The 26,075-nt window shown below is 37.1% G+C and overlaps 1 protein-coding gene across 1 annotated transcript in view; it reads right to left on the minus strand.

Moving 5' to 3' along the window:
* Nucleotides 1–409: 409 nt before the first annotated feature.
* Nucleotides 410–26,075, minus strand: part of LOC127569290 (tetraspanin-17) — a 73,724-nt gene continuing 48,058 nt past the window's right edge. Inside the window, exons 9-10 of the mRNA XM_052013791.1 lie at nucleotides 1,986–2,142; nucleotides 410–604 (exon numbers count right to left, since the gene is read on the minus strand). Of these exons, the coding sequence (XP_051869751.1) occupies nucleotides 2,112–2,142 (31 nt within the window). The 3' untranslated portion in view covers nucleotides 410–604; nucleotides 1,986–2,111. The remainder of the gene's footprint in view (nucleotides 605–1,985; nucleotides 2,143–26,075) is intronic.

Genomic DNA, 26,075 nt, shown 5'->3' on the forward strand with positions numbered 1-26,075 from the left:
TCAATCATTACTTCTAGAAAAAAAATCCACAGCTGCACATTTACATGGACAATGTGTGAAATGTACGTGTTGTACAAATGGCCTCGTGGAGTAAGAGATGTTTTACAAATCAGACCCTGTACTACCGTTTAAATTAAGCTACTAAAATAATCAATCATGTGGATTTTACTCAAGAAATTATACTAACAAACTTAGCTCAGGGGAAACTTCTAATGAGTTAATTTTAGAAATATTTATGAATATTATTTTGCCATTTATATTTACATAGTCAGCTGAACAATGGCAGACATTAAAAACAGCGTATTTTCACAAATTCTACCATGTATCAAGATCAAGTACAAGTAAATTGTTGAACCATGCACCTTAATTCTAACAGAACAAAATTTCATCATTATGAATTTAGTAATTCATATTACAGCTTCTTTAAGTGAAACTGGTAATTTTCTGTTGTTATGGTCAGCCATGCATTTCTTCATGTGCTCATTAAGAACTAGGTTAATATGACCCAAGTGGGGACTTCACAGCAGGAAGAGAGTTTGTTGGTGAATTTCCAGTTGGTAAATTTCACTGCTGCGATTACTGTAGTTGAAAAGCTGCCGACAACCTGAAAAAATGCATAAATGGCATTTATGTTATTTTTCTCAGTTTTGTTATACATCTGATTAGGGATTTATCAGATACCTTTTTCTGTTTTTCTATGTTTTTCTTGTTGGGAGGCACTCAAGACTATTCAAATCTCACTGTGACACAATTATTATCAGGATCACTTGAGAAATGTACTGCAATAGACTGCACTACTATGTACCTCCTGAGATGATAGATTTTTTCAACCATTAAGTATGAATAGGTAGAAATTCAAGTTCATAAGGCTTCTTAACTGCATGTGACAAGCACTCGGATAGCATTAAGATGTGAATCAGTTGTGCATTTTGGAAAAACTACCTGCAGCTGATCACATTATTCTATAAAATAATGTAACATTGCAAAGTAATATAAAGAAATAATCCAAACTCTGGTACAAGACATAAAGCCACATGATCTACTTGTGTGTTACATAGTTAAAAGTGATTTGCAACTACCGGAGAGTCACGCAGCACAGAAACACACCCTTCGGCCCATTGAGTCTATGCCAACTATCAAGCACCATTCACACCAAGCCCACCTCATAGTCCACACATTCCCATTAAACTCTCCCAGATTCCACCACCACTTACATTATAGGGACAACTCACAGTGGCCAATTAACCAACCAACCCGCACATCCTTGGCACACGAGAGGAAAATAGAGCACCTGGAGGAAACATCTGAAGTCACAGAGAGAATGTGCAAACCGCACGCAGGCAGCACCAGGAATTAGTACTGAACCTAGGTCACCAGAGCTGACATACAAATGAAATTTGTCTTTGTTCATTAATGCTAAAACCGCGCTGCTGCATCCTTTGCACGGTAATAATAAACCAATACCAATATTTACCTAATATTTGGTTCCATTTACTTTGGTGGACTCAAAAATTGGAAAGCAAATACAATAGCACTTACTTATTGCTCTTAACCAAAAAATAATTACTACCAAATTGGAGACATGTTGTGAACCTTTCAAATCACTGACATATGATTTCCTGCTGCCTTACTTCTGTTTTTATCTTATTAAAAATTAAACTTAAGAAATCTTAAGTATTATTCAACTTAGAATGAAGACCTCTTCTGTGTTCCATATCATGCAGAAACATAAACCTGTCCTTTATATTATGTATTCTTATAATTTTACTGAAAATAACCATGAAAGAAATGTTTCTCATTAAGGAAGTCCATCATTTTAGTCACAGATTAAAGCAGTATTTATCACAAACATATCCCTAGGATCTGTCTTTGACATTATATTCACCATTGTTATGACTTCCTTTTTTTAAAAAACAATACCATCTATTAAACATATGGTCTTGGATTCTGCAATCAACAGTTAAGGCACGGTTCTCACCACTGACCTCTAAAAAGCAGTCTACAAAGACTGATCATGGTTAAATGCATCCCTTATTCCAATGTGATTATCACCTAATAAGGATCTGTGGCATCCAGCAGCAGTGAAATTCTAAATCAGTCTGAGCAGCCAATCAGATTGAAGAATTCTCCCAGAAGGCAAGCCTATAAATAAAAAGCACAGATGATAAATTACTTACTAATCATTTTACAGAAAACACAATAATGATTAGGAAATTAACATGTGGAATATAGGTAAAAGATGAGGTCTCATAAACTTCCAAAAAAGACTATAATGAAGGTGTATTTTCTTGCACGACATGTTTTGTAATAGTTAACATTAATGGAATGGAATCCCACTTCATGTTTACATTTTCAGGATCAGAGAGGTTTTTCAGCAGTAATTATGGTTTGGTACTCTGTTAAGAAGTAACTTCAATTTATTCAGCATGGCTTTACAGTTTTACTTGTTTTTACATTGCTCCCCAGCAAATCACAAATTATGGAGACACAAGAGACTGCAGATGCTTGGATCTGGAGCAAAAAACAAACTACTGGAGGAACTCAGCGAGTCAGGGCAGCATCTATGGAGGCAAAGGGATGGTTGATGTTTTGGGTTGAGACCCTGCATCAGGACTGCAAGTTTCCCCAGTCCTTTTGCCTCCACAGATGCTGCCTGACCCACTGAGTTCCTCCAGCAGCTTGTTCTTTTAATCAAAAATTATGTGTTGGTATGTATCTGCAAAGTGGACAACAGCACACCCAGTGGCAGACCAGTGTATCAGCAACTTTCAGATTTCTGTACAGGACTGCACATTAGCTCGATACCAGGAGGAACCATGGTTAGCACCACAAATTCGGTGTCAAAATTTCAATATACAAGTTTTAAAAGCTGATATATTCATAATAGGAACCATCACTTACTCCTTAAATAAAGGAACTTAGAATAGTAAGCTGAGGTACATGATAATACTGCCCTCATCCACAAAGATTAATCAAGTTTGAGTGTAATTTTTCCAAACTATTCTGCTGGTCTATGAGTTCCTCATATTAGGTCCCAAAAATTTAGGTTGGGGGTGATTGTGAGTGTCTAAGAGGGGAAACAAGTATGCCTACAGTCAACTTCTTTTTATTGAATCCCTGCAGATTTAGTGGATGGAAAACAGATTACTTATATTTAACCTCTGTTCCCACTGAAATGGAGTGTGGGAATAAAACACATCATTCAAATGAATGGCAAAGAAAATCTATTTGTGAAACAGAAGACAAATGGAAAGAAATGTTGTGGACACAAGACAAAAATAGGAAAAGAATCTATTTCACCTTCTGGTCAGTGTTGTGAAACAAAACAAATAATAAATGTAACAACAGTACTCAGGAGACTGGTTGATAAAACTAATTTATTTGGGTTATGGGGTAACGTAAAATTCTTTACTCAATATTTTCTGATTCATTGTTCATATTTCAGAATTGATGGAATTCCTAATATGCTGTACTTAAGGAATTGCATTTCACATGCTGTAGTCATTCAGTCCATGACAGCATCTGAAACAGTTGCACAATTTAGCCCTCTGTCCCAGCAGTTTCTCCCAATTCCCGCACATCAGCCCTTTTTAACAGCAAATCTAATTCCTTTTTGAAATCTGCTTCCCATACCCTTTTCAGATGGCAGATTCCAGATTATCACAATGCTATGCATGAAAATACCTTCTTCATTTCTCCTTTAGTTCATTTGCCAGTTATTTTAAATCTCTGACCTCTGGTTACCAATACACCTGTCAGAAGAAGTAGTCTCTTCACATTTGCTCTATCCAAAACCCTCATAATTGGAAAATGTCCATCAAATTTCTTCGAAACTTAGGCAGAACTATCCCAGTTTCTTCTTTCTTTCCATTTAATTTAAGCTTCTCAGCCCTGCTATCATCCTGATAAATCTCCTCTGTACCATTTCCAAGGCCTTGCCATTCTTCCTAATATATGGTACCCAGAATTGTAATCAGAGGCATAACCAATGACTGTACAGTTTCAGTGTGACTTCCTAGTTCTGTGATCAATGTCTTTAATTATAAATATAAGCAATCTACGATTTCTTAACCTGTTAACTTAAAATTCAAATATTTATGAACATATTCATATACCCTCAAGCCCCTCACACTGCCTTCAAATTAATACTGTTTATAAAACACATTGTTTATCTCCCAGTGTGCCTATCCACATTAAATTGCAACTGTTATAAAAATATAAGAAATAAGAGCAAGAGTAGGCTATCCATGACCTTTAGTCTGCTCCATCATTCAATAAAGACATGTGAGACTGCAGATGCTGGAATCCAGAGCAAAAAAACAAACTTCAGGAGGAACTCGGCAGGTCAAGCAGCATCTGTAGAGGGAAATGGACAGTTGATGTTTTGGGTCAAGTCCAGATGAAGGGCCTCAACCTAACTGTCCATTTCCATCTACAGATTCTACCTGATCCACTGAGTTCCTCCAGCAGTTTGTTTTCTGTTCCACCATTCAATGACATTGAGCTTGTTCTTGACTTCACTCTCCTACTTGATTCCTAATTCTTGACTTCCCTATAGTCTAGAATTTTTTTTCTCAGCCCTGAGTATATTCACAGCTATCTGAAACAGAAAATTCCAAAAATTCACTACTTTCAGAAAGAAGAAATTCTCCTCATCACATCCTTCTCAAAATCAACTCAATATTCTGAAACTATACCAGAAGACTCTCCTGTGAGGAGAAACATCCTCTCAACATCTACTTTGTCAAGCTGCCTCAGAACCTCATACATTTAAACCTTTCATTCTTCTAAAGTTCAAAGAGTATAGGCCCAACCTGCTCAAAAGTTCTTCATAAGACAATCCCTTTGTCCGAGGAATGAACTCAATGAACCTTCTCTGAACTGCCTACAAGTATATCCTTCCTTAAATAAAGAGACTAGAACCATACATAGTACTTCAGGTGTGGTCTCACTAACACCTTGCATGGGTATATTGAGACTTCCATATTTTTGGACTCAAATCTTCTTGCAATACATCAACAGTTCATTTGCTTAAATAGTTTCTGTGCCTGAATACTAATCTGTGTTTCATATATGATTACGTCCAGATCCCTCCATATATCAGTATTCTGAAGTCTCCATTTAAACAACATTCTACTTTTCTATTCTTACATTAAAGTGGATAATCTCACATTTCTACATATTAAACACCATCTGGTCACTCATTTAACCCATTTATGTCACTTCTCATGTCCTCCTCTAAACATAAGAAACAGGGGCAGGAGATCGTCATCTGGCCCTTCTTCAAGAACATGGCTGAACTTCTCCCTCAATGCCAGTTTTCATCATTATCCTCATATTCCATGATCCCCTTAATGCCCAGAAGTGTACAGAATGAGCACAATAACTAAGCTTCCACAGTCATCCAAGGTAGAGAATTCCAAAGGTTAAGCATCCTCTGAGTGAAGAAATTTCCTCATCTCTGTCCTAAATGACCTAACGCTTACTCTCAAACTGTGCTCCTGGTCCTACACTCCTGAGTTGGGGGAAACATCCTCCCTACATCTAATCTGTCAAACATTATAAGGATGTTGTAAGTTTTCAGGAAGTCTCCTTGCATTCTTCTACACTGAAGAAAACATTCCTAGTCTAATCAATATCTCCATACATGACAAACCCTCTGACTCTGGAACCAGACAAATTAACCTTTGCTTCTCTCTCTCCATGGCAAATACATAATTTCTTAGTTAAGGAGACCAAAAGTGTACACAATATTTCAGGTCAATCTCACCATAGCCTTATACAATTTCAGTAAGACTTCCTTATTCCTATAAACAAACCCTCCTTTAATAAAAGCAACCATATAATTTGCCTTCCAAATAGCTTGCTGCACCTGCACCTTAACCTTCAGTGACTAGTGTACAAGCTCGTCCAGGTCCCTTTGAAGATCAACATTACCCAATCTCTCTCCATTTAACAAATGTTCTGCTTTTCTGTTATTTGCATCTAAATAGATAAACTCACAATTTTCCACATTATATTCTATCTGCCACATTCTTGCCCACTCACATCCCCTTTAAAGCCTCTTTTTCTATACTTCTCACAATTCTACCTGGTTTAATATAATCAGAAAACTTGTAAATATGACACTTCATCTTCTCAACCAAAGTGTTGATATGGATCAGCCTGTCAAGCTGAGAAGGATAAGTTTATTCCCATTCTTCACTTTCTGTTCATTAACCTTTTTTCAGTGTGGGACCTTATCAAAAGCCTTCTGGAAATCCGTATAAACTGGTTTCCCCTGATCCTCAAAGAACTCCAAAAGATAAACCCTTCATTATAGATTCCAGCATTTTCCCACCACTGATATCAGGCTATTTGGTCAGTAATTCTATTTTCTCTTTCCCTCCTTTCTTAAAAAGTGGGGTCATATTTGCTACCATCCAATCCACAGAAACAATTTCAGAATCTAGTGAATCTTGGAAAATGATAAGCAGAACATCTACAATCTCTAAAGTCACCTTTTTTAAAACTCTGGGACATTTTTATGCTTCCCACCAGTCTACACTCACATTCTATCTTGGCTTTCTTGGTCCTCTGTTGAGTTGTAAACAGCACAGTAGTGTAGTAGTTAGCATGACGCCATTACAGCACCAGCATTTGGGGTTCAATTCTTGGTTGCTGTCTGTAAGAAGTTTATACGTTCTCCCTGTATCTGTGTGGGTTTCCTCTGGGTGCTCCAGTTTCCTCCCACATTCCAAAGACATATGGGTAGGTTAGCGTGGGTTTAAATGGGCAGCACGGACACGTTGGGCTGGAAGGCCCTGTTACCGTGCTGTAAATAAAGTGTAAAGTTTAAAAGTTTTAAAATGCTCCCAATCCTCAGGCCCATTGCTACTCTGGCATCTTTCTAAGCCTCCTCTTTTTATTTAATACTATGATTAAACCGGTGGTTTAATTTCTCTGGTCAGTCATGGATGAATTGCCATTCTTTTTGGTTCCTTGTGCTTTAAAAGGTTTATTTTTTTGCAACTCAGGCTGTATAAAACCTGCTTTCTCATTAATTTTGCATTCTCGATAAATTTGGTTATAACATAAACACAGAAAATGTGAATCTGGTTGTGATCTACCTGGTTCCTTTCATCAATTATTCAAGTAGCTGAGGCACCAGCACTGATCCCAGTCGGACCCCACTAGTTACACCCTGTAAATCTAAAAATGACTCATTTATCCTGACTCTGTTTTCAACTCATTAGCCAATCCTCTAATCATTGCTAATACCTCCCAACCATGGGAAAATTTCAAAACTGAAGTTCCTTCACCAAAGTCCAGGTTACTTTATTTAGAAGCACGGTTATGATCTTAATTCCAGCTGACCCTAATGTACAGTTTCCCTCCATTGGGAAAATAAATCTTTTCATCACACTGACTGCCTCCTATCCTTTTCACTAGTTACCACTGTCTTTTTAATCCCATGCTTCTATATTCTAAATAAATGTCTTTATCAATTGTCTTTGCAAGTCCACATATGAAACATATATTACTTTCATGAAAGAATTCAGCCAAGCTAGCTGGACAAGAAAAAAATATTCCTTCAAGAGATCCATTATCAAATCATGCTTCTCTGAGTGAAAAAGAATTGGCACCTATTTTGCATCAATTTTTATCTTACTCCATCCTCTGCTACAGTGGCACCGACTTTATCTTTTTCTTTTGGGAAGTTGAAGTATTTATTTACTGCCTCCGTCTTGGCCTCTAGTCTACAAAAATAATTCCTCCTCTATCCTTTTACAGTGCCAGCTGTATGGGGTTCTATTATATACTCTCAGCTTTCCTCATTGGCTATTTTTGCCTTCTTATGTGCTTATCTCAGACAAACAAATCTGTTGGTAAATTTCAAACTTTTTTTCCCACTGTTTGGGATATGTAGTAAACACCCAGCAATATAACAGCTATTTTTCTGTTCTGTAACTACAATTAAATAGATTCATTATTGAACTCTTATAGATCCTTTGTTTTAGTCTTGATCAATAACAGCACACTTCAGCTGTGGTTTCTTCGTTGCTTCTGCTTAATCACTACAGCTAGTAGTGTTTAGTTACTATCTTTAAACCAGGTTTATGTTACGGTAACTCAATCATAATCCAATGTGACAATCTGTACTCACAGTTTATCAACCTCATTTGTACCACTCATTTAATACACTTCCATTCCAGCACAAGCCAGTTGGCTCTGTTTTTATCCCCCTTCATCTAATTCTTGTTTGATCTCTACTTTATTTGGTGGCTGTTTATCCCTCCTGGCTCTCTATGCCTCTACTCTTCCTTCAATTATTAAGCCCCTTCCCACTGGCAAATTAAGTTAAACCCTCCCCTACAACACATTTAGGTATCCAGTTAAATACTTAATTGGACTCAATATCATGAACATAATTCTTATAACTTTTCTAGTTATTATTTTGCAGTGGGAAAAATAATTAATAGTATTCACTAATAGTTAATGAACATCTCTAAGACCACTATTATACTGCCCAATTATATTACACTATAACCTGATTCTTCACCTTATTACACTTAAAAGTTAGAGAAATTCAGGCCAGCCAGCACAAAGTGTGCAATATAGCGGCAGGTTATGTTCTTCTCCACTTACGAAATTCAGTTCTGTTGAAGTAGGAAGCATCAATTTTTTTGAATCAGTGTAGAATGTGCAGCCGTTACTACACAGCATGTTTAGCACTGCTGATCAGGAGAAAATTTCCAGGTTTTCTTTTCTTCGCACTGAAAAATGCTGGAGTAATTGGTCACTAATTCAAAGCAGAACATGCACTATTCACCTGAGTGGTTACTTCTCTCCTATGTCCTTGCTATTGAAAATGTAACCTTTTGTATGGGAACAATTAATAACTTGTATCTGGTTTCTGTCTGACTATGGGCAGAAGTCTAATGAAGCATTTGCCAGTGCTTTTTTAAAGAGCACCTCTATGCAGAGATAATCCCACCCTTCAATAATTTTTATTCATTCGGGTGGCTGGCAATAAAGCACAATCTTATTAAAGTCATGACCACTGTGCCCTTTTACCAACCATTGATGGTAATTACCCAACATACAGCACTGGATAGGAATTACAACGCTTAAACTTTTGCATTACCTACAAAAGCAATAGATAAGTAATACCAAGTTAAATTTGATCATGATTGTCATGGTTATTTCACACTGCAAATAAGAAACGATAGGATATAAAGGCAGATTTGATGTTTTGGAGTGAATGTAAATGTTTTGCAATATTCTGAGTCAATTGACATCACAAAGACAAGCTGACCTCATTAGCATATCAAAAATCTTTATATGGAAGATGCTTGACTTTTAATCAATTTTGTATATACCTTATCCTTGTTTCACTTTCAAGTGTAGGAACACCAGCTTTTAGTGCTGTAATTTAGTCAAGATACTGCATATTTCAAGCAGGATTTTGTAATTTATAATAAAGGTAATGAATACATCTGCTGAAAGCAGTTTGCAGAGAGTCAACACACTCTGGCACCATCCTGAAAGGCAATGCAATACAATGCATATTTTAGATTTCCATGCTACTGAAAACCAAAAATTCCATTTAGTAGCACAAACAATGCCTGAGAAATAAACTACTTGGCCTTTTTCAATTGGTATTGTCTAGATAGTATAATTATTTCAATTAATCCCAGTCCAATATATTGAGCACAATTAAATGCTTGGGATCTTCTTCTACCCTCAGTTTAAGATCTGAGTTGGTGCTCTTCATCAGCATTGTGTAACTCAAGCCATTTATTCAATACATGGTACTTGAGTATCTCCTCTCGGTTTAATGAAACTTGCCCAGAACTATATCCAGTTCTGATCAATGCCCTTAAAAATGTGACACACACCACTATTCAGATTTGTCGACTTCCTATATTTTATATTATTTAAGCTCAAGAGCACAGGACATCGAAAATGTTCAGGCATTTTAACTGAGTCAATCAAGTCTTTGCATTAGAGGTCGTGTTTAGATGGCCTGCCCCTCACACCTATTGTCAGCGACAAGAATTTCAAGATGACTGTATATGTTATCCCAAAAGAATGTAACCATTTCAAATACTTCTGATTAACATACTATAAAATATTCTCAAGTGTTCGGGCAGGTCCATTTGATGTGGAACAGTTCCTCTTACTGAGCAGCAGAGGAAGAAAGAGAGAGTGAAAGATTTACATTCTGATCAATGCTGATTAATTCCATAGCATGCACGTGTAGAACCGGAATGAAGCTACTGCTAATTTATCATTATATTTTTCTCTCTGAAACCAAAGCTTCATCTGTCCTGGTCCATTTTTCTAAAAATACATACGATAGATGGATGTGGCATAAATCCTTGATAGGTTATCCATAAAATATTCCTGTGTTCCTTTTACCACACGATCACTGAAGATTTAAAAAGCCATTCTCAAATATTGAACGGAGGGCTTTGTCCAATCCTATGAATCTTCAAATTTGCTTTCACAGTAATACTTTCCATTGCTTTCTTCAAATATATTATTTTCTGTACAATGGACATTTGTCTGCTAATAGCACTGGAGCTCATTTAACCTAAATTACCTCTTAGAGAAACCTGACCTCATTTCTCAAAGCAAAATCCTGTCACTGCACGAAATCTGAAAAGATATACACTCAATGCTGGGAACACTGCACAGGTTAAGAAGCATCAGAGGAGAGGGAAACGAGGTCAATGTTTCAGATCAATAACCTTTCAACAGTCCCTGAAAGAGTTCCTTCGCCTTTATATGTAATTTCTCATCACCGTTACTAAAGTGAACTTCAGTTTTACAAAAAGGAAATTGAAAAGCAAACTTAAAGGTCATATATGGCTCTTTGACTATGCATTTTTAGTTGTCAATCTTTTAAAACTCATGCAAAGTTCCTGTATTGGGATCCTGCTAATGGATGGATGGATGAATCTGAAAGCCTCACATTCTATTTTTAATCCTTCCTGTAATAGCTGAATTCATTAAATATAACTTTGGAATTATGTTTTTATTTTAAACAGTATGGTTCAATGTAAAAGGTTCCACAAAGCATGCTTGGATTCGAGCACAGTGAAAATCAGTTAAAGAGGACCGTAAGAAATAGAAGCAAGAGTGGGCCTCATGGGCCCTCAAGCCTTCTTCGCTATTCAATAAGATTGTGGCTGATCTGATCTAGGTATCAGCTCCACTTTTCTGCATGTTCCTATAACCCCTGACTCTTTCATACTTCAAAGATCTGTCTTTCTCAATCCTGAATATACTTGTCGACCCATTCTCCACTGCTCTCTGGGGTACAGCATTCCAAAGTGCACAACCCAACAAGATAAAATATTCCTTCCCATCTGTGTCTTAAGTGGATAGCCCCGTATTCCAAATCCATTCCCCCTAATTTTAGATCCCCCTATGAGGGGAAACATCTTCTCAGCACTTACTTGTCATGCCCTCTCAGAATCTATTTCAATGAGATCATCTCTCATTCTTCCTAAATTCCAGTGAGTCTAGATGCAATCTCTCCAACCTCAAACAGGTTGAACTATGTGCACTGCCTTCTCATTGTCTTCATTTTTGGTGATGGGTCTGTTTAAGATTAAGTTGAAAAGAAGCAGCATAGGCAAGCGTGGGAAAATATTTTGTAGGGAATGAGCTAGGTATGGATGGGACTGATTGGATTGCTTAAAGAGCTATCACAGACTCAAAGGACTGAATGGTATCCTGTGCTGTAACTATATGAAACGTCTCTTGCACATAACAATCTTAGGTCTTTGAAACCAAATGCAGCAACTGAATTTGGCGAGTTGTAATCCAGTAACTCCTAAAAATGCAGTCACGAAGCTGCGAAGGTTAATGAATGAAAATCAAAAATTGCAGAAATAACAGAAAATGCTAGAAAGACTCAGCAGATCAGGCAGCATCTGTGGAAAGAGAAACAGTGAATGTTTCAAATCCAAGACTCTTTGTTAGAACTGGAAAAGAGAGAATACAAATTTGTCACTAAGAAAGTAGAGGAGGGGTGGTGGAACAAAAGGAATATCTCTGACCATGAGACCAAATGAGTTAATGTAGCAGTTAGAATCACATTATGCTTCTGATGAATGAGTGTGATTCCTGTATGATTTTAAGATATCTATACCAATCAAAACATGAAAAATTAGAAATAAAGGAACGTGAAAAAAATCATTCAACCCTTTGAACCTGCTCCACATGCAGTACCGTTATGGCTGATCCCCTAACCTAATACCATATTGCCGCTCTCTCCCCATATCCGTTGAAGTCAAAGTCGAGTTTATTATCATATGCACAAATACATGCATGCAAAAAAACTTACTTGCAGCAGCATTCACAAGAAAAACAAATTATACACAATTTTTATAAGAAAGAACACAAGTACAAGAATACAGAACAAAAAAAGTTCATTTTAGTGCAAAGTGATCAAAGTAATTATCGTGTTGCTATAAACTGTAGTGATTAGGGTTGTGCTGGTTGGTTCAGGAACCAAATGATTGAAGGGAAGTAGCTGGTCTTGAACCTGGTGGTGTGGGACTTCAGGCTTCTGTACGTCCTGCACGATGGTAGCTGCAAGAAGGTGGCATGGCCCAGATGGTGGGGATCTTTGATGATAGATGTTGCCTTCTTGAGGTAGCACCTCCTGTTGATATTACGGATGGTGGGGAGGGATGCGCCAGTGATGTATTGGGACTTCTGTATCCAGATATCTATCTCCTTCTTAAACATATTCCGTGAACTGCCCTCTCCAGCCTTCTGTGGTAGAGCATTCCACAGGTTCACCATCCTCTAAGTAAAGAAATTTATTATCCCAGACCTAAATACTGTACCTTACTTTGTATCCTGGTGTAATTCTGTGACTTCTGGTTCGAAGAACCCCCAAACCTTCAGCCAGAGAGAAACATCCTTCCTATTTCCAGCCTGTCAAGCCCTGATAGAATTCTGTGCACTTCAATGAGATCACTCCTTCTAAACTCTATTGAATGCAGGCCTAGTCAACCCAATCTCTCCTCATCTGAAAGTCCTGCATTCCCAAGCATCAGTGTGATAAACCTTTCTTGCATTTCCTCCATGGCAAGGCTATCCTTTCTCCAGGCAAGGAGACCAAAACTGCACACAATACTCCAGGTGTGGTCTCCCAAAGGCTCTTCATAATTGGAGCAAGTCATCTTTGCTCCTGCACTTAAAACTACTTACAGTAAAGCCCAAAATCCATTTGCCTTATTAAGGTCTTCTGTTTGCATGCTTGCTTTCAGTGACTGATGTGCAAGGATACCAAGGTCCTTTGTACATCACCATCTCCCAATCTATCACCATTTAAATAATATTCTGCATTTCTGTTTTTCCTACAAAAGGGGATAACTTCACATTTATCCACATTAAACTGCATCTGCCATGTATTTGGAAACTCACCCAACTTACCCAAATCATCTTGAATCCTCTTTGCATCCTTCTTACAACTCACAAATCCACTCAGTTTCATGTCATCTGCAAACTTAGAAATATTATATCACACAGTGATGTCTTCATTGTACGAAAGACTATTTTGTTTCTATTCTTCAGTCTGTTAAAGCAAATAATCAATGGACATTAGCATTCTATTAATGTGCACAGATCTGTATGCAATGTATTCCTGGAGATATAACAGATTCCCTGCATTATTCTAGGGACAACTACTTTTGCTGTAATTGTCTTTAACAGAAGCATGTTGGTTTTAGGGAAGAAAATCCCTATCCTTGCTCTGCACTCAAAATGATAGTAATTTGATTACTCCAGAGAGACTGATTGTCATTTACTTTGCTCTCAAATTGTGGAAAATATTTATCGTTACGAACTAACATGATGCAGAATTTGCAATTTTTGGCATACATTATCTATACAATAGTCACTGAAAGAGCTTGTTTCAATACTGTAAACTACACGATAAGAGTGGAATTAGTTTTAAGCTGTTAAGAATTGTTGGATGGACTGAAGTAGTAACCAATTTTCTTCTTTATTTCCTTCAGTGGTACAGGCGATACAGTGATCAAGTCATCAGATGTTTACAACATTTAATGAAATACCAAGTATTATATTAAAAGCTGAAGAAGTACTTAATTATTCAGTGCAAAAAGGATGCATTTTCTTATTAATAACAAAATTAAAACAAAGAATTTCCTAATGCAGTATAAAACAGACTTTCTTACTCTAAGCTGATTGATTTAATTTATTACCAGCTACAACTTGATTGTGATTGAAACTTTGAATATGATAACAAAATTGTCAGGCATTATAGCTTGTGCTTATTTTCTTTTTTCCCCCCATCTGTCCCATCTCTAGAGGTTAGAGAAAACTATTTGTCTTCCCCCTTCTTCTTCTGAGGAGAGAATAACACATACAGAGAGTTTGGGGGTGGGTGGGCACAGAGACAGAGAAAGCATGATGTTCAACTACGTCATGGTATATATCAATTGGACCACCATTGCCAAACTGTATTTATAAAGCGGTTTCCCTTTTATTGCAAGCTCAGTATCATCCCTGCTCATGGTATCCTTACTACTGTTCCACAATACCTCAACACCCAAGGTTAACTTTAAGCATATGCCCATAATCTGTACAAGTTAATGGTGCCTCAGCTAAACTCATGCCAAATTGTTAAGCAGCAGCATGTCCTGGGGCAGTGCTTTGAGAGTGCCACGCTATCAGAGGACCAGTACTAACTGAGCTGTTTATATACTTCCATTGGAAGCAGTGCAGGGAAAGCTTGATTCCCGAGATAAAGGGGATTGACGTGTAAAGAAAGGTTGAATCTATACACAGAGTTTCAAAAAGAATGGCAAATGATCTTACTGAAACACATCAGATTCTGAGGGACATTGACAGGATGGATGCTGAGAGGACATTTTCCCCATGTGTGGGTATCTAGAACTAGGGGACAATCTGTAATTCTAAAGTTAAGATGGAAATGAAGAAGATTCTTCCTCTCTCTGGAGCTCCTGATGCTTTGAAGTTCCCTTTCCCAGAGCTGTAGTGATGGAGTTGTTGACCATATTCAAGGTGGAACTTAGTAGATTTGAGCAGCAGGAGAATCTTGAGATATGGTGAAGGGCAAGAAAGTGGTGCTGAGCTCAGAATTGGATCAACCATGATCTTATTGAAAGGTGGTGTAGGCTTCTAATGGCCCACTCCTGCTTCTTATGTTCTTATTCGGTCTCACCTCCACACGTGAATACTTGAATGTCCTTAGTGTATGAGACTCTCACCCTCTAATTAATGTGCTTTTAAAGCTAAATAATTCACACCATTTACAGTAATAGAATTTCTAGTGATTATCAACCATGGACAATATTTACTCTAGATGGTTCTTACTTGTTGCTGTGGGGGAAAAAAAAGCTCAATTTCTACTAGAAATGCTCATTAAAATTCTTATCAGTGACAAGATTCTGATGCTGAGAAGTGTTACCATCTGTCATGCTGCTAAACCGTGTCTGCAGCAAAGTGTTTTGTCATTTTTGACTGGGCTTGACATCATTTTCATTCTAACATTTTGGTTTTGCATAAGAAACATCAAGATTCTGGATTTAGTATTTCAATAGGCAAATAATAAATCACAGAACTAAGGATAGATTTCATGCACAATAAGAATTATACATCACAGTAATAAATTGCATTTTCTTCTGACAGTTCTTTCTGAATGTTGTGCTCAGCGAAATACAGGATGACAGCATTAAACATTGAAAGGTTTTCCCACTTAACATTGATTAACAGCATCAGATGCTCTCGGGTCACAAATAGCTCAGCTCAATTCCAATCCAGAACTCGCTCTTGCAGTGTGTCTTTGCAACCTCACAACAGCAAATCCTTTCACAGGAAATATTTAGTTGTGTAATTTAAGTCAGGTACATGCTGTGGTGATGTTCATGGGATACTCAATTAAAATTTTCTAGATCTGCAAATGTAACTATTAGTTTAATACAAATTATATTTGAATAACAGTACAAATTTCACCTTTTGATCAGCAAGAATGTTTGATGAGGTGGCATACAGGAGTGAGATAGATCAGCTGATTGAGTGGTGTCGCAACAACAACCTCGCACTCAACGTCACCAAGACCAAGGAATTGATTGTGGACTTCAGGAAGGGGAAGTCAGGAGAACACACACCAGTCCTCATTGAGGGGTCAGCGGTGGAAAGGGTGAGCAGCTTCAACTTCCTGGGTGTCAATATCTCAGAGGATCTATCTTGGGCCCAACACATTGATGCAATCACTAAGGCGGCACGCCGGCAGCTCTACTTCATTAGGAGTTTGAGGAAATTTGGTATGTCACCAAAGATTCTTGTAAATTTCTACAGCTGTACAGTGTAGAGCATTCTGACTGGTATGGAGCCTCCAATGCACAGGATTGAAAGAGGCTGCAGAAGGTTGTAGACTCAGCCAGGTCTATCACAGACACAATCCTCCCTGCCATTGAGGACATCTTCAAGAGACGGTGCCTCAAGGCAGCAGCATCCATCATTAAGGACCCTCACCACCCGCAACATACTCTCTTCATGTTACTACCAGCGGGGAAAAGGTACAGGAGCCTGAAGACCCACACTCAATGTTTCAGGAACAGCTTCTTCCCCTCCGCCATCAGATTTCTGAATGGTTCATAAACTCATGAACACTACCTCATTATTCATCTTTTGCACTATTTATTTTTGTAACTTACAGTAATGTTTAAGTTTTTATGTCTTGCACCATACTGCTGCCTCAAAACAACAAATTTCACAACATGCGTCAGTGATAATAAACTTGATTCTGATGGTTAAGTGATGGGTCAGTTGTGTCAAAATAGTTTAACTTTCACAGACTCATTTGAAATTGCTGTAATTCATTTACTTAAAGTTAAATTCCCACAAGTTTAAATATATCGTGCATTACTTCCACGTTGAGCACGAAATCATTCCATGGTTTCCTAGAAATGAATTTATTTCCATGAACGCAGAACTTAGTTAATCACTATTTTGTATTTTTAAGCACAAAAATGAGACTGTTTGACTATTTCAACACACTTGAGGATGATTTTCAAACTTCTCCATTTCATAAATTTAAACTCTGCCACCAAAATGAGAGCACAGAGATTTCCACATTCCAATTTTGGCTTCTTGAACATCTCTAATTTTAATTGTTCTACTACTGGTGGTCTTCAGCTATCAATATCCCAGGGGTCTCCAAATGTCATCATCTTTCAACACTTTCCTCCAAGAGGATGCTCTTTAAAACCTGCTTTCATCTGCCTTGTATGACACAATATCAAATTGAACTTGATAATGCTCCTGTGAAATGGCTTGGGATGTTTCACTACATTAAAAGGGCTGCATATATGCAAAGTAATTGAATTTTATCCGACTGCAAAATGCAGTTCAGCATGCATCAGCAAAAGTTTTAAATCTCAGATAGGTCAATAAAAAACAAAAGGATGCAGGTCAGTGTGGTGCCTTCTGAAAATGCTGTTGCTTCATAAAAATACCAGCTATTTGTATAATAGGCACTTTGTCCTTATTAAACTGGAAGATGCATGTTTATTGTAATTTTACGAGAATCCACGTGCAATGTCCTTCAGAATTTATGGGAGTTTTCCTGTTGATTTCCACCAATAGGTAATAACCCATCTTACAAGGTGCTAAATTAATTCAAATTAATAGATGGAAGTTCTTTTTCAGAAACTCCTTGCTGCTCTTTTATACTTTGCCTATGTGACAACTATTCACATCTGACAAACAGGCTGCAAGGGGACTATCAAGCCATTCTATCACCTGGATGTACACTTCCGAAGGCTGCAGGATAACAGTTAAGAACAGAAACCTTGATAGATTTTCCCTCCCCAAATTAAAAGCCAGAATCATTACACCTCTCCTTCCATATTTCATTACAAGATCTGAATGACAATGATTTCACTCCTGGTGTGGCCTTAATTCTACAGATTTATTTGCATGCAGGTTTTGTTGCATTCAGTGAAATGCTGATCCCTAAGCTTAAGGATACATTGGTTTTTGCTTGACATGCCAGATCTTATTTTAAAGGAATGCTATTTTCAGTGAATCAAATGCATAACTTGACAAGAGTGTCAGTGCATGTTCTAGAACAAAAGCAACATTGGAGGGTGAGAAGCCTACTTCAGCTCTTTCAATTGCTGTTTCTGGGGCACCTCAAGACACTAAGGATTCAGCAAGCGATCTATAAAAAAAATCATGGGAACCAATTCATGCAACACACAATTAGGCACTGTCAGTTTGAGGAACCAAAGGAGTACTTCCAGCCGTATATAAAGATTGGGCAGCTTGCTCACTCCTGAGCTTTGATAATAACAATTTTTTTTATTTTAACCAAGGGTGTGGGAGGTTATCATCAGCAGTTGACATCTTTTTCCGGTGCAGCTAAGCATGGTACTTTTCACTCCTTTTCCCTTGCCTGTTCTGATAATGAAATGACAGCTTTTGCAGCAAAGAGCTGCAATATGTGGTACTGGTTACACCAACAATCAAGTTATTAGCAAAAGTAAACTGGACATAGCCATTTGAATGCATATCAAATCAATGGGAGGGATTCAGTGAGGAGTGAAGGTTCAAATAATATGTATCAAACAAGTACAAAGAGGGAATTACCAAGTCCAGACTCTCTCTGGAATTTTAAGCAGCATCCAAAATAAGTTGGGCAAAAAGAATTGCGAGCTCAGTACCTCAAGATGCTAAGAGATGAAAATGTAATGAAAATTCAGAAGGAAAACTAGGAACATAACAAATATTGCTAAGATCAAGGAAAACTCTAAGTGCTTTGCAGACACAAAAGAAAAATATAATAACAAGGGAAATAATAGGGCCAATTAAAGACCAAAACAAAAACCTGATGGTGGAGGTTGAAGACATGCATTTAGTTCTAAGTGAATACTAGCATCTGCCTTCACAGAACAGGGAGATAGAGTCAGTAAATGATTTAGGAAGAATAGTGGACATGGTTGGGGGAGGGGAGAGAATGGGAGCAAGAGAGGGATAGAGGGAATCTCCAAAGATGTTAGGCTGCATAATATTCCCTCTCTCTCTATTATGCAGCCTAACATCTTTAAAAGTGAAAACATCATTGTGTTAGGATAAGATGTATACCAGGCTTTTTAGAGAAGCAAGGGAGAAAATAGTGGCAACTCCAAACCTTTTTGGCTGCAGTCTAAAGTTGTACAGAAGTGAGAAAGGGACAGAATAAAGAATTGCAGGTCAGTCACCCTAATTTTTCAAACTATTCATGAAGGTCTGGATAAATCAACATTGAGAGAGAGACTGTTAAATCAAGGTCAGTTTGGATTTGTTAAGGAAAAGTTGTTTCCTTCTAACGATTCAATATTTTGAGGAAGTAACAAAGAATTCATCAGAGTTCAGCATTTGATATAATTCTATGTATTGACATTATCAATCACAACAGAAGGATTTTTTTTTTTTACTTACAGCGTAGTAACAGGCCCTTCTGGCCCAACGAGTCCACGCTGCCCATTTTAAACCCCAAATTAACCTACCCGTACGTCTTTGGAATGTGGGAGGAAACCGGAGCACCCAGCGGAAACCCGTGCAGACATGGGAGAACGTACAATCTCCTTACAGACAGCGACGGGAATCGAACCCCGGTCACTGGCGCTGTAATAGCGTCGCGCTAACCGCTACGCTACCGTGCCGCCCAAATTGGAAAGTGAAAGTCCATTGGATCCAAGTAAAGCAGTGCTGGATTCAAAATTAGCTCATTGTGAGAAAGCAAAGAGTAATGATTAACAGGAGTTTTAGCGTTTGGAATGCCTAGGTCTAGAGCCATTGATTCTCATGGTAAACTTCATTGAGTAGAGGCCTGATTAAAAATTTTGCAGATAATACCAAAATTGACAGCACAGTTAACAGTGAATGCTTAGGCTGCCAGAAGACATTGATAAACCGAGTACATAGGCTCAAAGCAGCAAATTAAATTTCATTGTGAACAAGTGTATGATAATATACTTGGGAAGAGCAAACAAAACAAAGGAATATTCAATAAATAGTAGAATACTAGGAAGTGTACAGAAACAAAAGATATGTTGGAATACAGATACACAAATACCTGGATGTAGCAGAACAAGTAGGTGACCTGATTAAGGTGCAGGGAGGTCATTGTAGAACTCTATAAATGATTAGTTAGGCCACAGCCAGCTTATTGTGTCAACCAACAGACATCACACTACAAGAAAGGTGTTATAGGACGAGAGAGGATGCTGAGGTGATTGACAAGGAGAATGTCAGGGTGGAGATTTATTATGAGAGAATGGTTGTTTTCTTTAGAACAAGGAAGACTGAGGGGAAGTTATATTGAAGTGTACAGAACTATGAGAGGCACATTTACAATGAACGAGAAAGACACATTTCCCTTAACAGAGTGGTCATTAACCAGGATACTTATATTGGTTTATCAATGTAAGAATTAGAGTTGAAGAAAAAGAAATTCATCCAAAGAGTACCAGCAGGAGTGTGTGGGTGTGGGGTGAATAGGTTAGGGGGGAAGCAGTTGGTAACCATGAGGTTGCATTCACTGTCTGAAAGGGTATCAAAGACAAAACTTCAACTGTATCTGAAAAAATTATTTAGACAGCCGTAATTCACAAGGCTATTGACTGAGAACTGAGAAATGGGATTTACATAAATAGCTCCTTTTTTTTAGTGGACTGGACACAATGAGCTGAACTGCTTCCTTTCTTTGCTGTAATTTTCTATGATTTGCAGTACATCTTTCACCCCACTTTCCATTGATTTATTCTTGGACAAATTGCTAATTTAACTCCATAGTTTCATCAGAGCTCCCCTGCAGTAGCAGGTCAAAAATGGCTACCAATAAACATTAATGAAACTTTCTTATTTGCCCATTTCCCAATGGACATTTATTTAAAGCAATACAGAGAAGAATTGTGATACAGCAAGTTCAAAATATGTCATTTTGCCTCTGGATTCAGATATTAATGCAAAAAAAGTTGATAGGTTGCAAGTATTCTAAGTAAGACTTGTAATAGTTCTGCTTCTCTAAGCTGCAATTCTGCTGCTAAAACAAAATGCTGAAAATGTATCAATTTCAGGCATTCAAAAAGTTGGTTCAGGCAAGGCAAAGTATATTTCAGTACTTCATTGAAGTAAAATATATGCATGTGTCAAGCTCTTATTGAAACTGGGCATAACGATGCTTACAATTTGTCCATCCCTTCTCCAATAAATTTTCTCGTATCTTGATTAAATAACTTTGTGGCTTGGCATGTAATCAAGAAAGGAACTAGTTATTGCTTTCTGTAAAATAGATAGTTTTATTGTTCAACTGATCCAATCTACTTAGAATATCAAAAGATTAGTTAAATTAAACCAGAAAATGAAAATGTCACAGTAACTTGGCTCAGATTTCTACAAAAAGAAATAGAAACTTACTGTACATAAATGTTCAAATCCATACAGTTTACAGCAACTCCTTTTTAACAGTGGAACATAGCATGGCTTTTCATAGAAGCATTATCAAGTTAAATTTGACACTGAACCACAACATTTTCAGGTAGACAAGCAAAAGCTGAATAAAAGAGGCAGCAATGTTGTAAGGGAGGAAAGCGGTATTATTCAAAAAAGGTTTAAGCAGGGAAATTGCTAGATGAATATGTAGCTGTGGCTGGAGGGATTAACAATGGGAAAGCACATGAGACCAGATATGGAAGAGTGGAGCGATTTCAGATATTGTACAATTGGAATGAATTTCAGTGAAAGGGAGGGAAAAGACCAGGAGGAATTTAAAAACAAGAATGAGTACTTTAAATTTGAGTTAATGCTTAACCTGGAGTAAACATAGAACAGTGAGCACGAGGGTGATAGCTGAATTGAACTTGGTATATGAATATGAAGAACAGCAACTTCTATTTATGTTGCACATTTAATGTGACAAAAACACCTCAAGATAGTTTAATTTAAAAAACATGACCTTGAGCCCCATTAGAAAATATTAGGGAAACAGCTGGAGGCGTGGTTACAGAGATTGGTTTAAAGGAAAGAGGGTTTGAGGATCAGGTAGGTTTAGGGAGTGAATTTTAGAGCTTAGGTCCTGGCAGCTGAAGGAACTTCCAATGATAGTGGAGCGGTTCTGTCCTCTCAACGTTCAGTTAATTTCGCTAACATTTGATGGAAAACATTTCTGTTGGATGTCAGTCAAAAGGTCTGATGGGGAACAGAGCTTTTGATTACATTAGCAAGAACATCAATACAATTAAGCATTGTAACTCGGAAGACAGTCCTTCTGATTTTGATGCAGCACTCCCTTACAAATGTTTTTTAAAATGTTAATTACTGTACAAGCTGGTCACAATATAAGCTAGAATCTTCACACAATTGAAGATCAGAGATGAATAGAACTATGGATCCAAGGAAACCGACAGATACAGAATTCCTATACAATTCTTACAATGAATGAAAAATAGACCTTCTTCAATAGATCAAATTACTTGTAATGATCAATGTTTTGGTCAGGTGTTAGGACAAACCACTTACACATATTTTTAATGTTAACAGATAACTGCAGTCAATAGACACTGATATTTAAGCAACAAAGCTAAGAGCCCTTAAAAGGCAAAAAGACATCAAAAATCAATGTGAGGCAAGTTTGCTTAATTCTGATGTGCTTAACAGAGGGGTCAGATTGAGCAATGAACAAATCTCAGCTTCTAATAACTCAGTCTTATGAATTGTATGACCAAACAAGAATTAGGTATTTTCAAGAGGAGATAAGTTGTAATTTTGTTACACAAAAATCATTGCAACTTTGGTTGATTATTTGTAGAAGTCATTCACTGGCCAACACAATATTTCTTAAAACACATTTCTAAAACCTGTCGCATTTCATGAGGAATCTGGATTATATTTAGTTTGGATAGTGAGAATAAAAAGCTCCACCGTGTCTATTTGAAAAAGTTCTTATGACTCACAGGAGAAATGGGTTCTGTCAGTATTAATCCAATCTCCAATGGACATCATTTTACAGTGGAGAACTCTCTCACATTTACCGTTAGCTCAGCAGACACAAAATACAAATGCCAAAGAAACAAGTGTGTAGTAAACAGATATGCCAGTTGAAAGAAAAGGAAACACTTTAACTCTATCTGTAACTCCAATTATTCTGTCATCTGTAATATGTACAAACAATATTTCAGGCAGGTCAGTTTTGAAAGAAGAAACCATTCCAAGGGAACTACAATTGTACCAGCTGCCAAAGTATGGCAATGGTGTTATATTTTATCTTGATGAGTGCCAAGAATAATTTATTCATTGTTTTGTCTGAGCCTCAAATTCTTGCCTAATGAAGCACAGTCTAAGATACTTCCAAAATGATTCATTCAAAGATCCTGCGGCACAATATGAATTTGTACATGAAAATTTAACTTTTATTTTAAAAATGGAAAGATTAAGTGCAAACATTGTAAAGGACATTACAGCCAGAAGATAGATGGGGAATAATGTTATTGAATCCCTTAAATAGTAAACAAAAAGAAACCTGCAACGCAGCAAAGATTAAGTAAGATGGTCGTGAATGTGAGTAAAACATCACTAACAAATATACAAATGAATTTTTAACTTTAATACAAAATGACAGCCTTGTGAGATTGCTGTTTGATTGAAATAAGAATCTAATTTAGAATGATAATTTGGTTGCCTCTAAATGAAACTCAAATATATTTAATTAACCTCCTTAATGTAATTTAGGACTTAAAACCACTTAGACATGTTTGTTAATCTAAAACCTTGATAACATCGTGCAATACAGTTAATTTGATTAGCTTTAGACCTTTCTCCAGGATTAAAAAAAAATAAAAGGAAATAAACTCTTGGTTCAATCTGTTCTCTCTTGACACTGCAAAATGCAAATTTTGAAATAGCTTGAGTTCTGGGGCCATCTATTGGACATAGCAGAGAGTACACAAGCTTTCTTGTGAAATATAAACCATGTAAATGAAAAGGATTTTTGTGATATGGGTAACTGCGGATATTTTCCCCCCTATAAAGCAGTTACAGAGAAATTTACCTAAAGAGATAATTGGGTCAGCTGAGTCTGTGTATGGAACAATCCACTTAGACCCGTATTTCCCGTGGCTCAGCATTTTCTGATTTATTTTTATCCATAAGCTGCAATTATCCTAACCATGTATTAAAGTTTTCCACAAATAACCTTTTAACCATCTCTTCACTCCCTTTTGAAACAATGACCTTCATAGATGACCTCCTTCCCAAAGAAAAAAAGTGTTTTTTATTCATAATTATTTCAAAAAAGACACTACAGAAACTTCTTAACTTATGTGCTGCAAGGGCAGCAATCATAGCATCTCATTGATTGTGCTAATCATGATGCCTTATCTCTAGTTCTAATAAGTGAGTGATCTAGGAATGCATCATTAAAAACACATTAATTCAAAGATACTTTAATTTTATTTATAAGTATTTTATCAAACATCACAACCATTTGAAGTTGTTCAATTCCTATTGGTGGGATTACAGTGAAAGAACCCAAGGTAATACAGAAGAGAATTCAACGTAGTTTTCTATTCTATACTTTCACATACCCATTGGGTAGGTATTCAAGTGAATTAAACCTTCCAATGGACCTCACTTGAAGTCGTCTTAATCATTAATCATGGAGTTAATGATAATTTATGACTTTTAGATGAAGTTCCAAAAAATGTTAAAACTTGAATTAAAAAGTATCAGCACTGTATAAGAGGAATCTCTCTTCTGGTGAAAACAATATTTTTTGTCAGTTTCAGATACAATAGGTCAGGTGACTTAAGATGAAAACTTGGATATTATAAAACTGGTCCTTTATCTTTTTTGCTTGCTAAAATGGCACCAAAAGGTAACTGTAAAGTAAATCCAAACTTGATGGTGCCAATTTGGAGTCAGTCAGCCCATGATGCTCTTGAAGTAAGGGCTATTTTCCTAAACAATTCTTTTTTTCCTCTACATTTCCCTGTGCAATTTTCTTTCTACCTGGTGATGTCACTCCTTGCTAGGGCTAGATTCAGTGAGTGACATTTGCATTTTGGAAGCTCCACCAAGTGGATTATCTCTGTTTCCGCCAAGGTGAGCAACTGTGGAACAGAAATGGCAAGTATGATCTTTCCTCACCTGACTGGATTTATGTTTCCAGCAAAGTTGCTAAATAGCTAGAAGCAATGGGAAACCCAACCAACTTTCTCTGCCCTAATCTGGGGTCACAGAGGACAAACTTTGCAACTCCCCTGCAGTAAAATCTAAAGTCACTTGGCCCAATAAAGGCTGGGGATGAAACCAAGGAACTCCTGGATACTTAACCAGCAAAATTATTAGTGAAGGGAAACTCACAGGTGCTGATAAGTCACAATGACAATTGCTGGAAAATATAATCGCATAGGATTTTTGCATATTATTCCCAATTTTACAACCTAGTGTTATTTATTGCTGTCTTGATAGGTTAATTTCTTAACTTTTAAAATTCTTTTTGACCGGTTTGTCTTCGCCAATTTCTCCTTTCATGCTGTAATGAAATTGCTCTTTCCATTCACATTCCTGTCTGTGACATTCCTGCTGGTAGGCATGAAAGATTAAACTGCTCTCACCTTCATCTAATGCGCAAGATTCATCCCTGCCCCTATGCAATACATTACATTTAAATGCGATAGCTCAAAGGAAACAACTTCTACCATAATATTTCCACCAATTGCAAAAGTATTACAAAAACCTGATAATTATTCATTGTTTCAAAGTCCAGAAAACCATAGCACAGGTTATACAAGCATCAACTCCACTCCTCCCATTATTACTTTTTCGCTATTTCTCCACACAATGGGGTAGACGGAATAGTGAGAGCACGAGCCCCTCCAATAATCATTAAAAGCAGATTAAGAACACGTGCACATGTTCATAATGTGCTTATCAAAGTGTCCCTCCAAAAGCAGTCAACTTCAAATTCTGACCATACCTGTTTTCATACATTTTTCACTCAAATGTAACAGTTTCCCAATTTCTTGTCCATTTAAATG

Source organism: Pristis pectinata, chromosome 4, assembly GCF_009764475.1.
Source record: "Pristis pectinata isolate sPriPec2 chromosome 4, sPriPec2.1.pri, whole genome shotgun sequence".
Taxonomy (NCBI): domain Eukaryota; kingdom Metazoa; phylum Chordata; class Chondrichthyes; order Rhinopristiformes; family Pristidae; genus Pristis; species Pristis pectinata.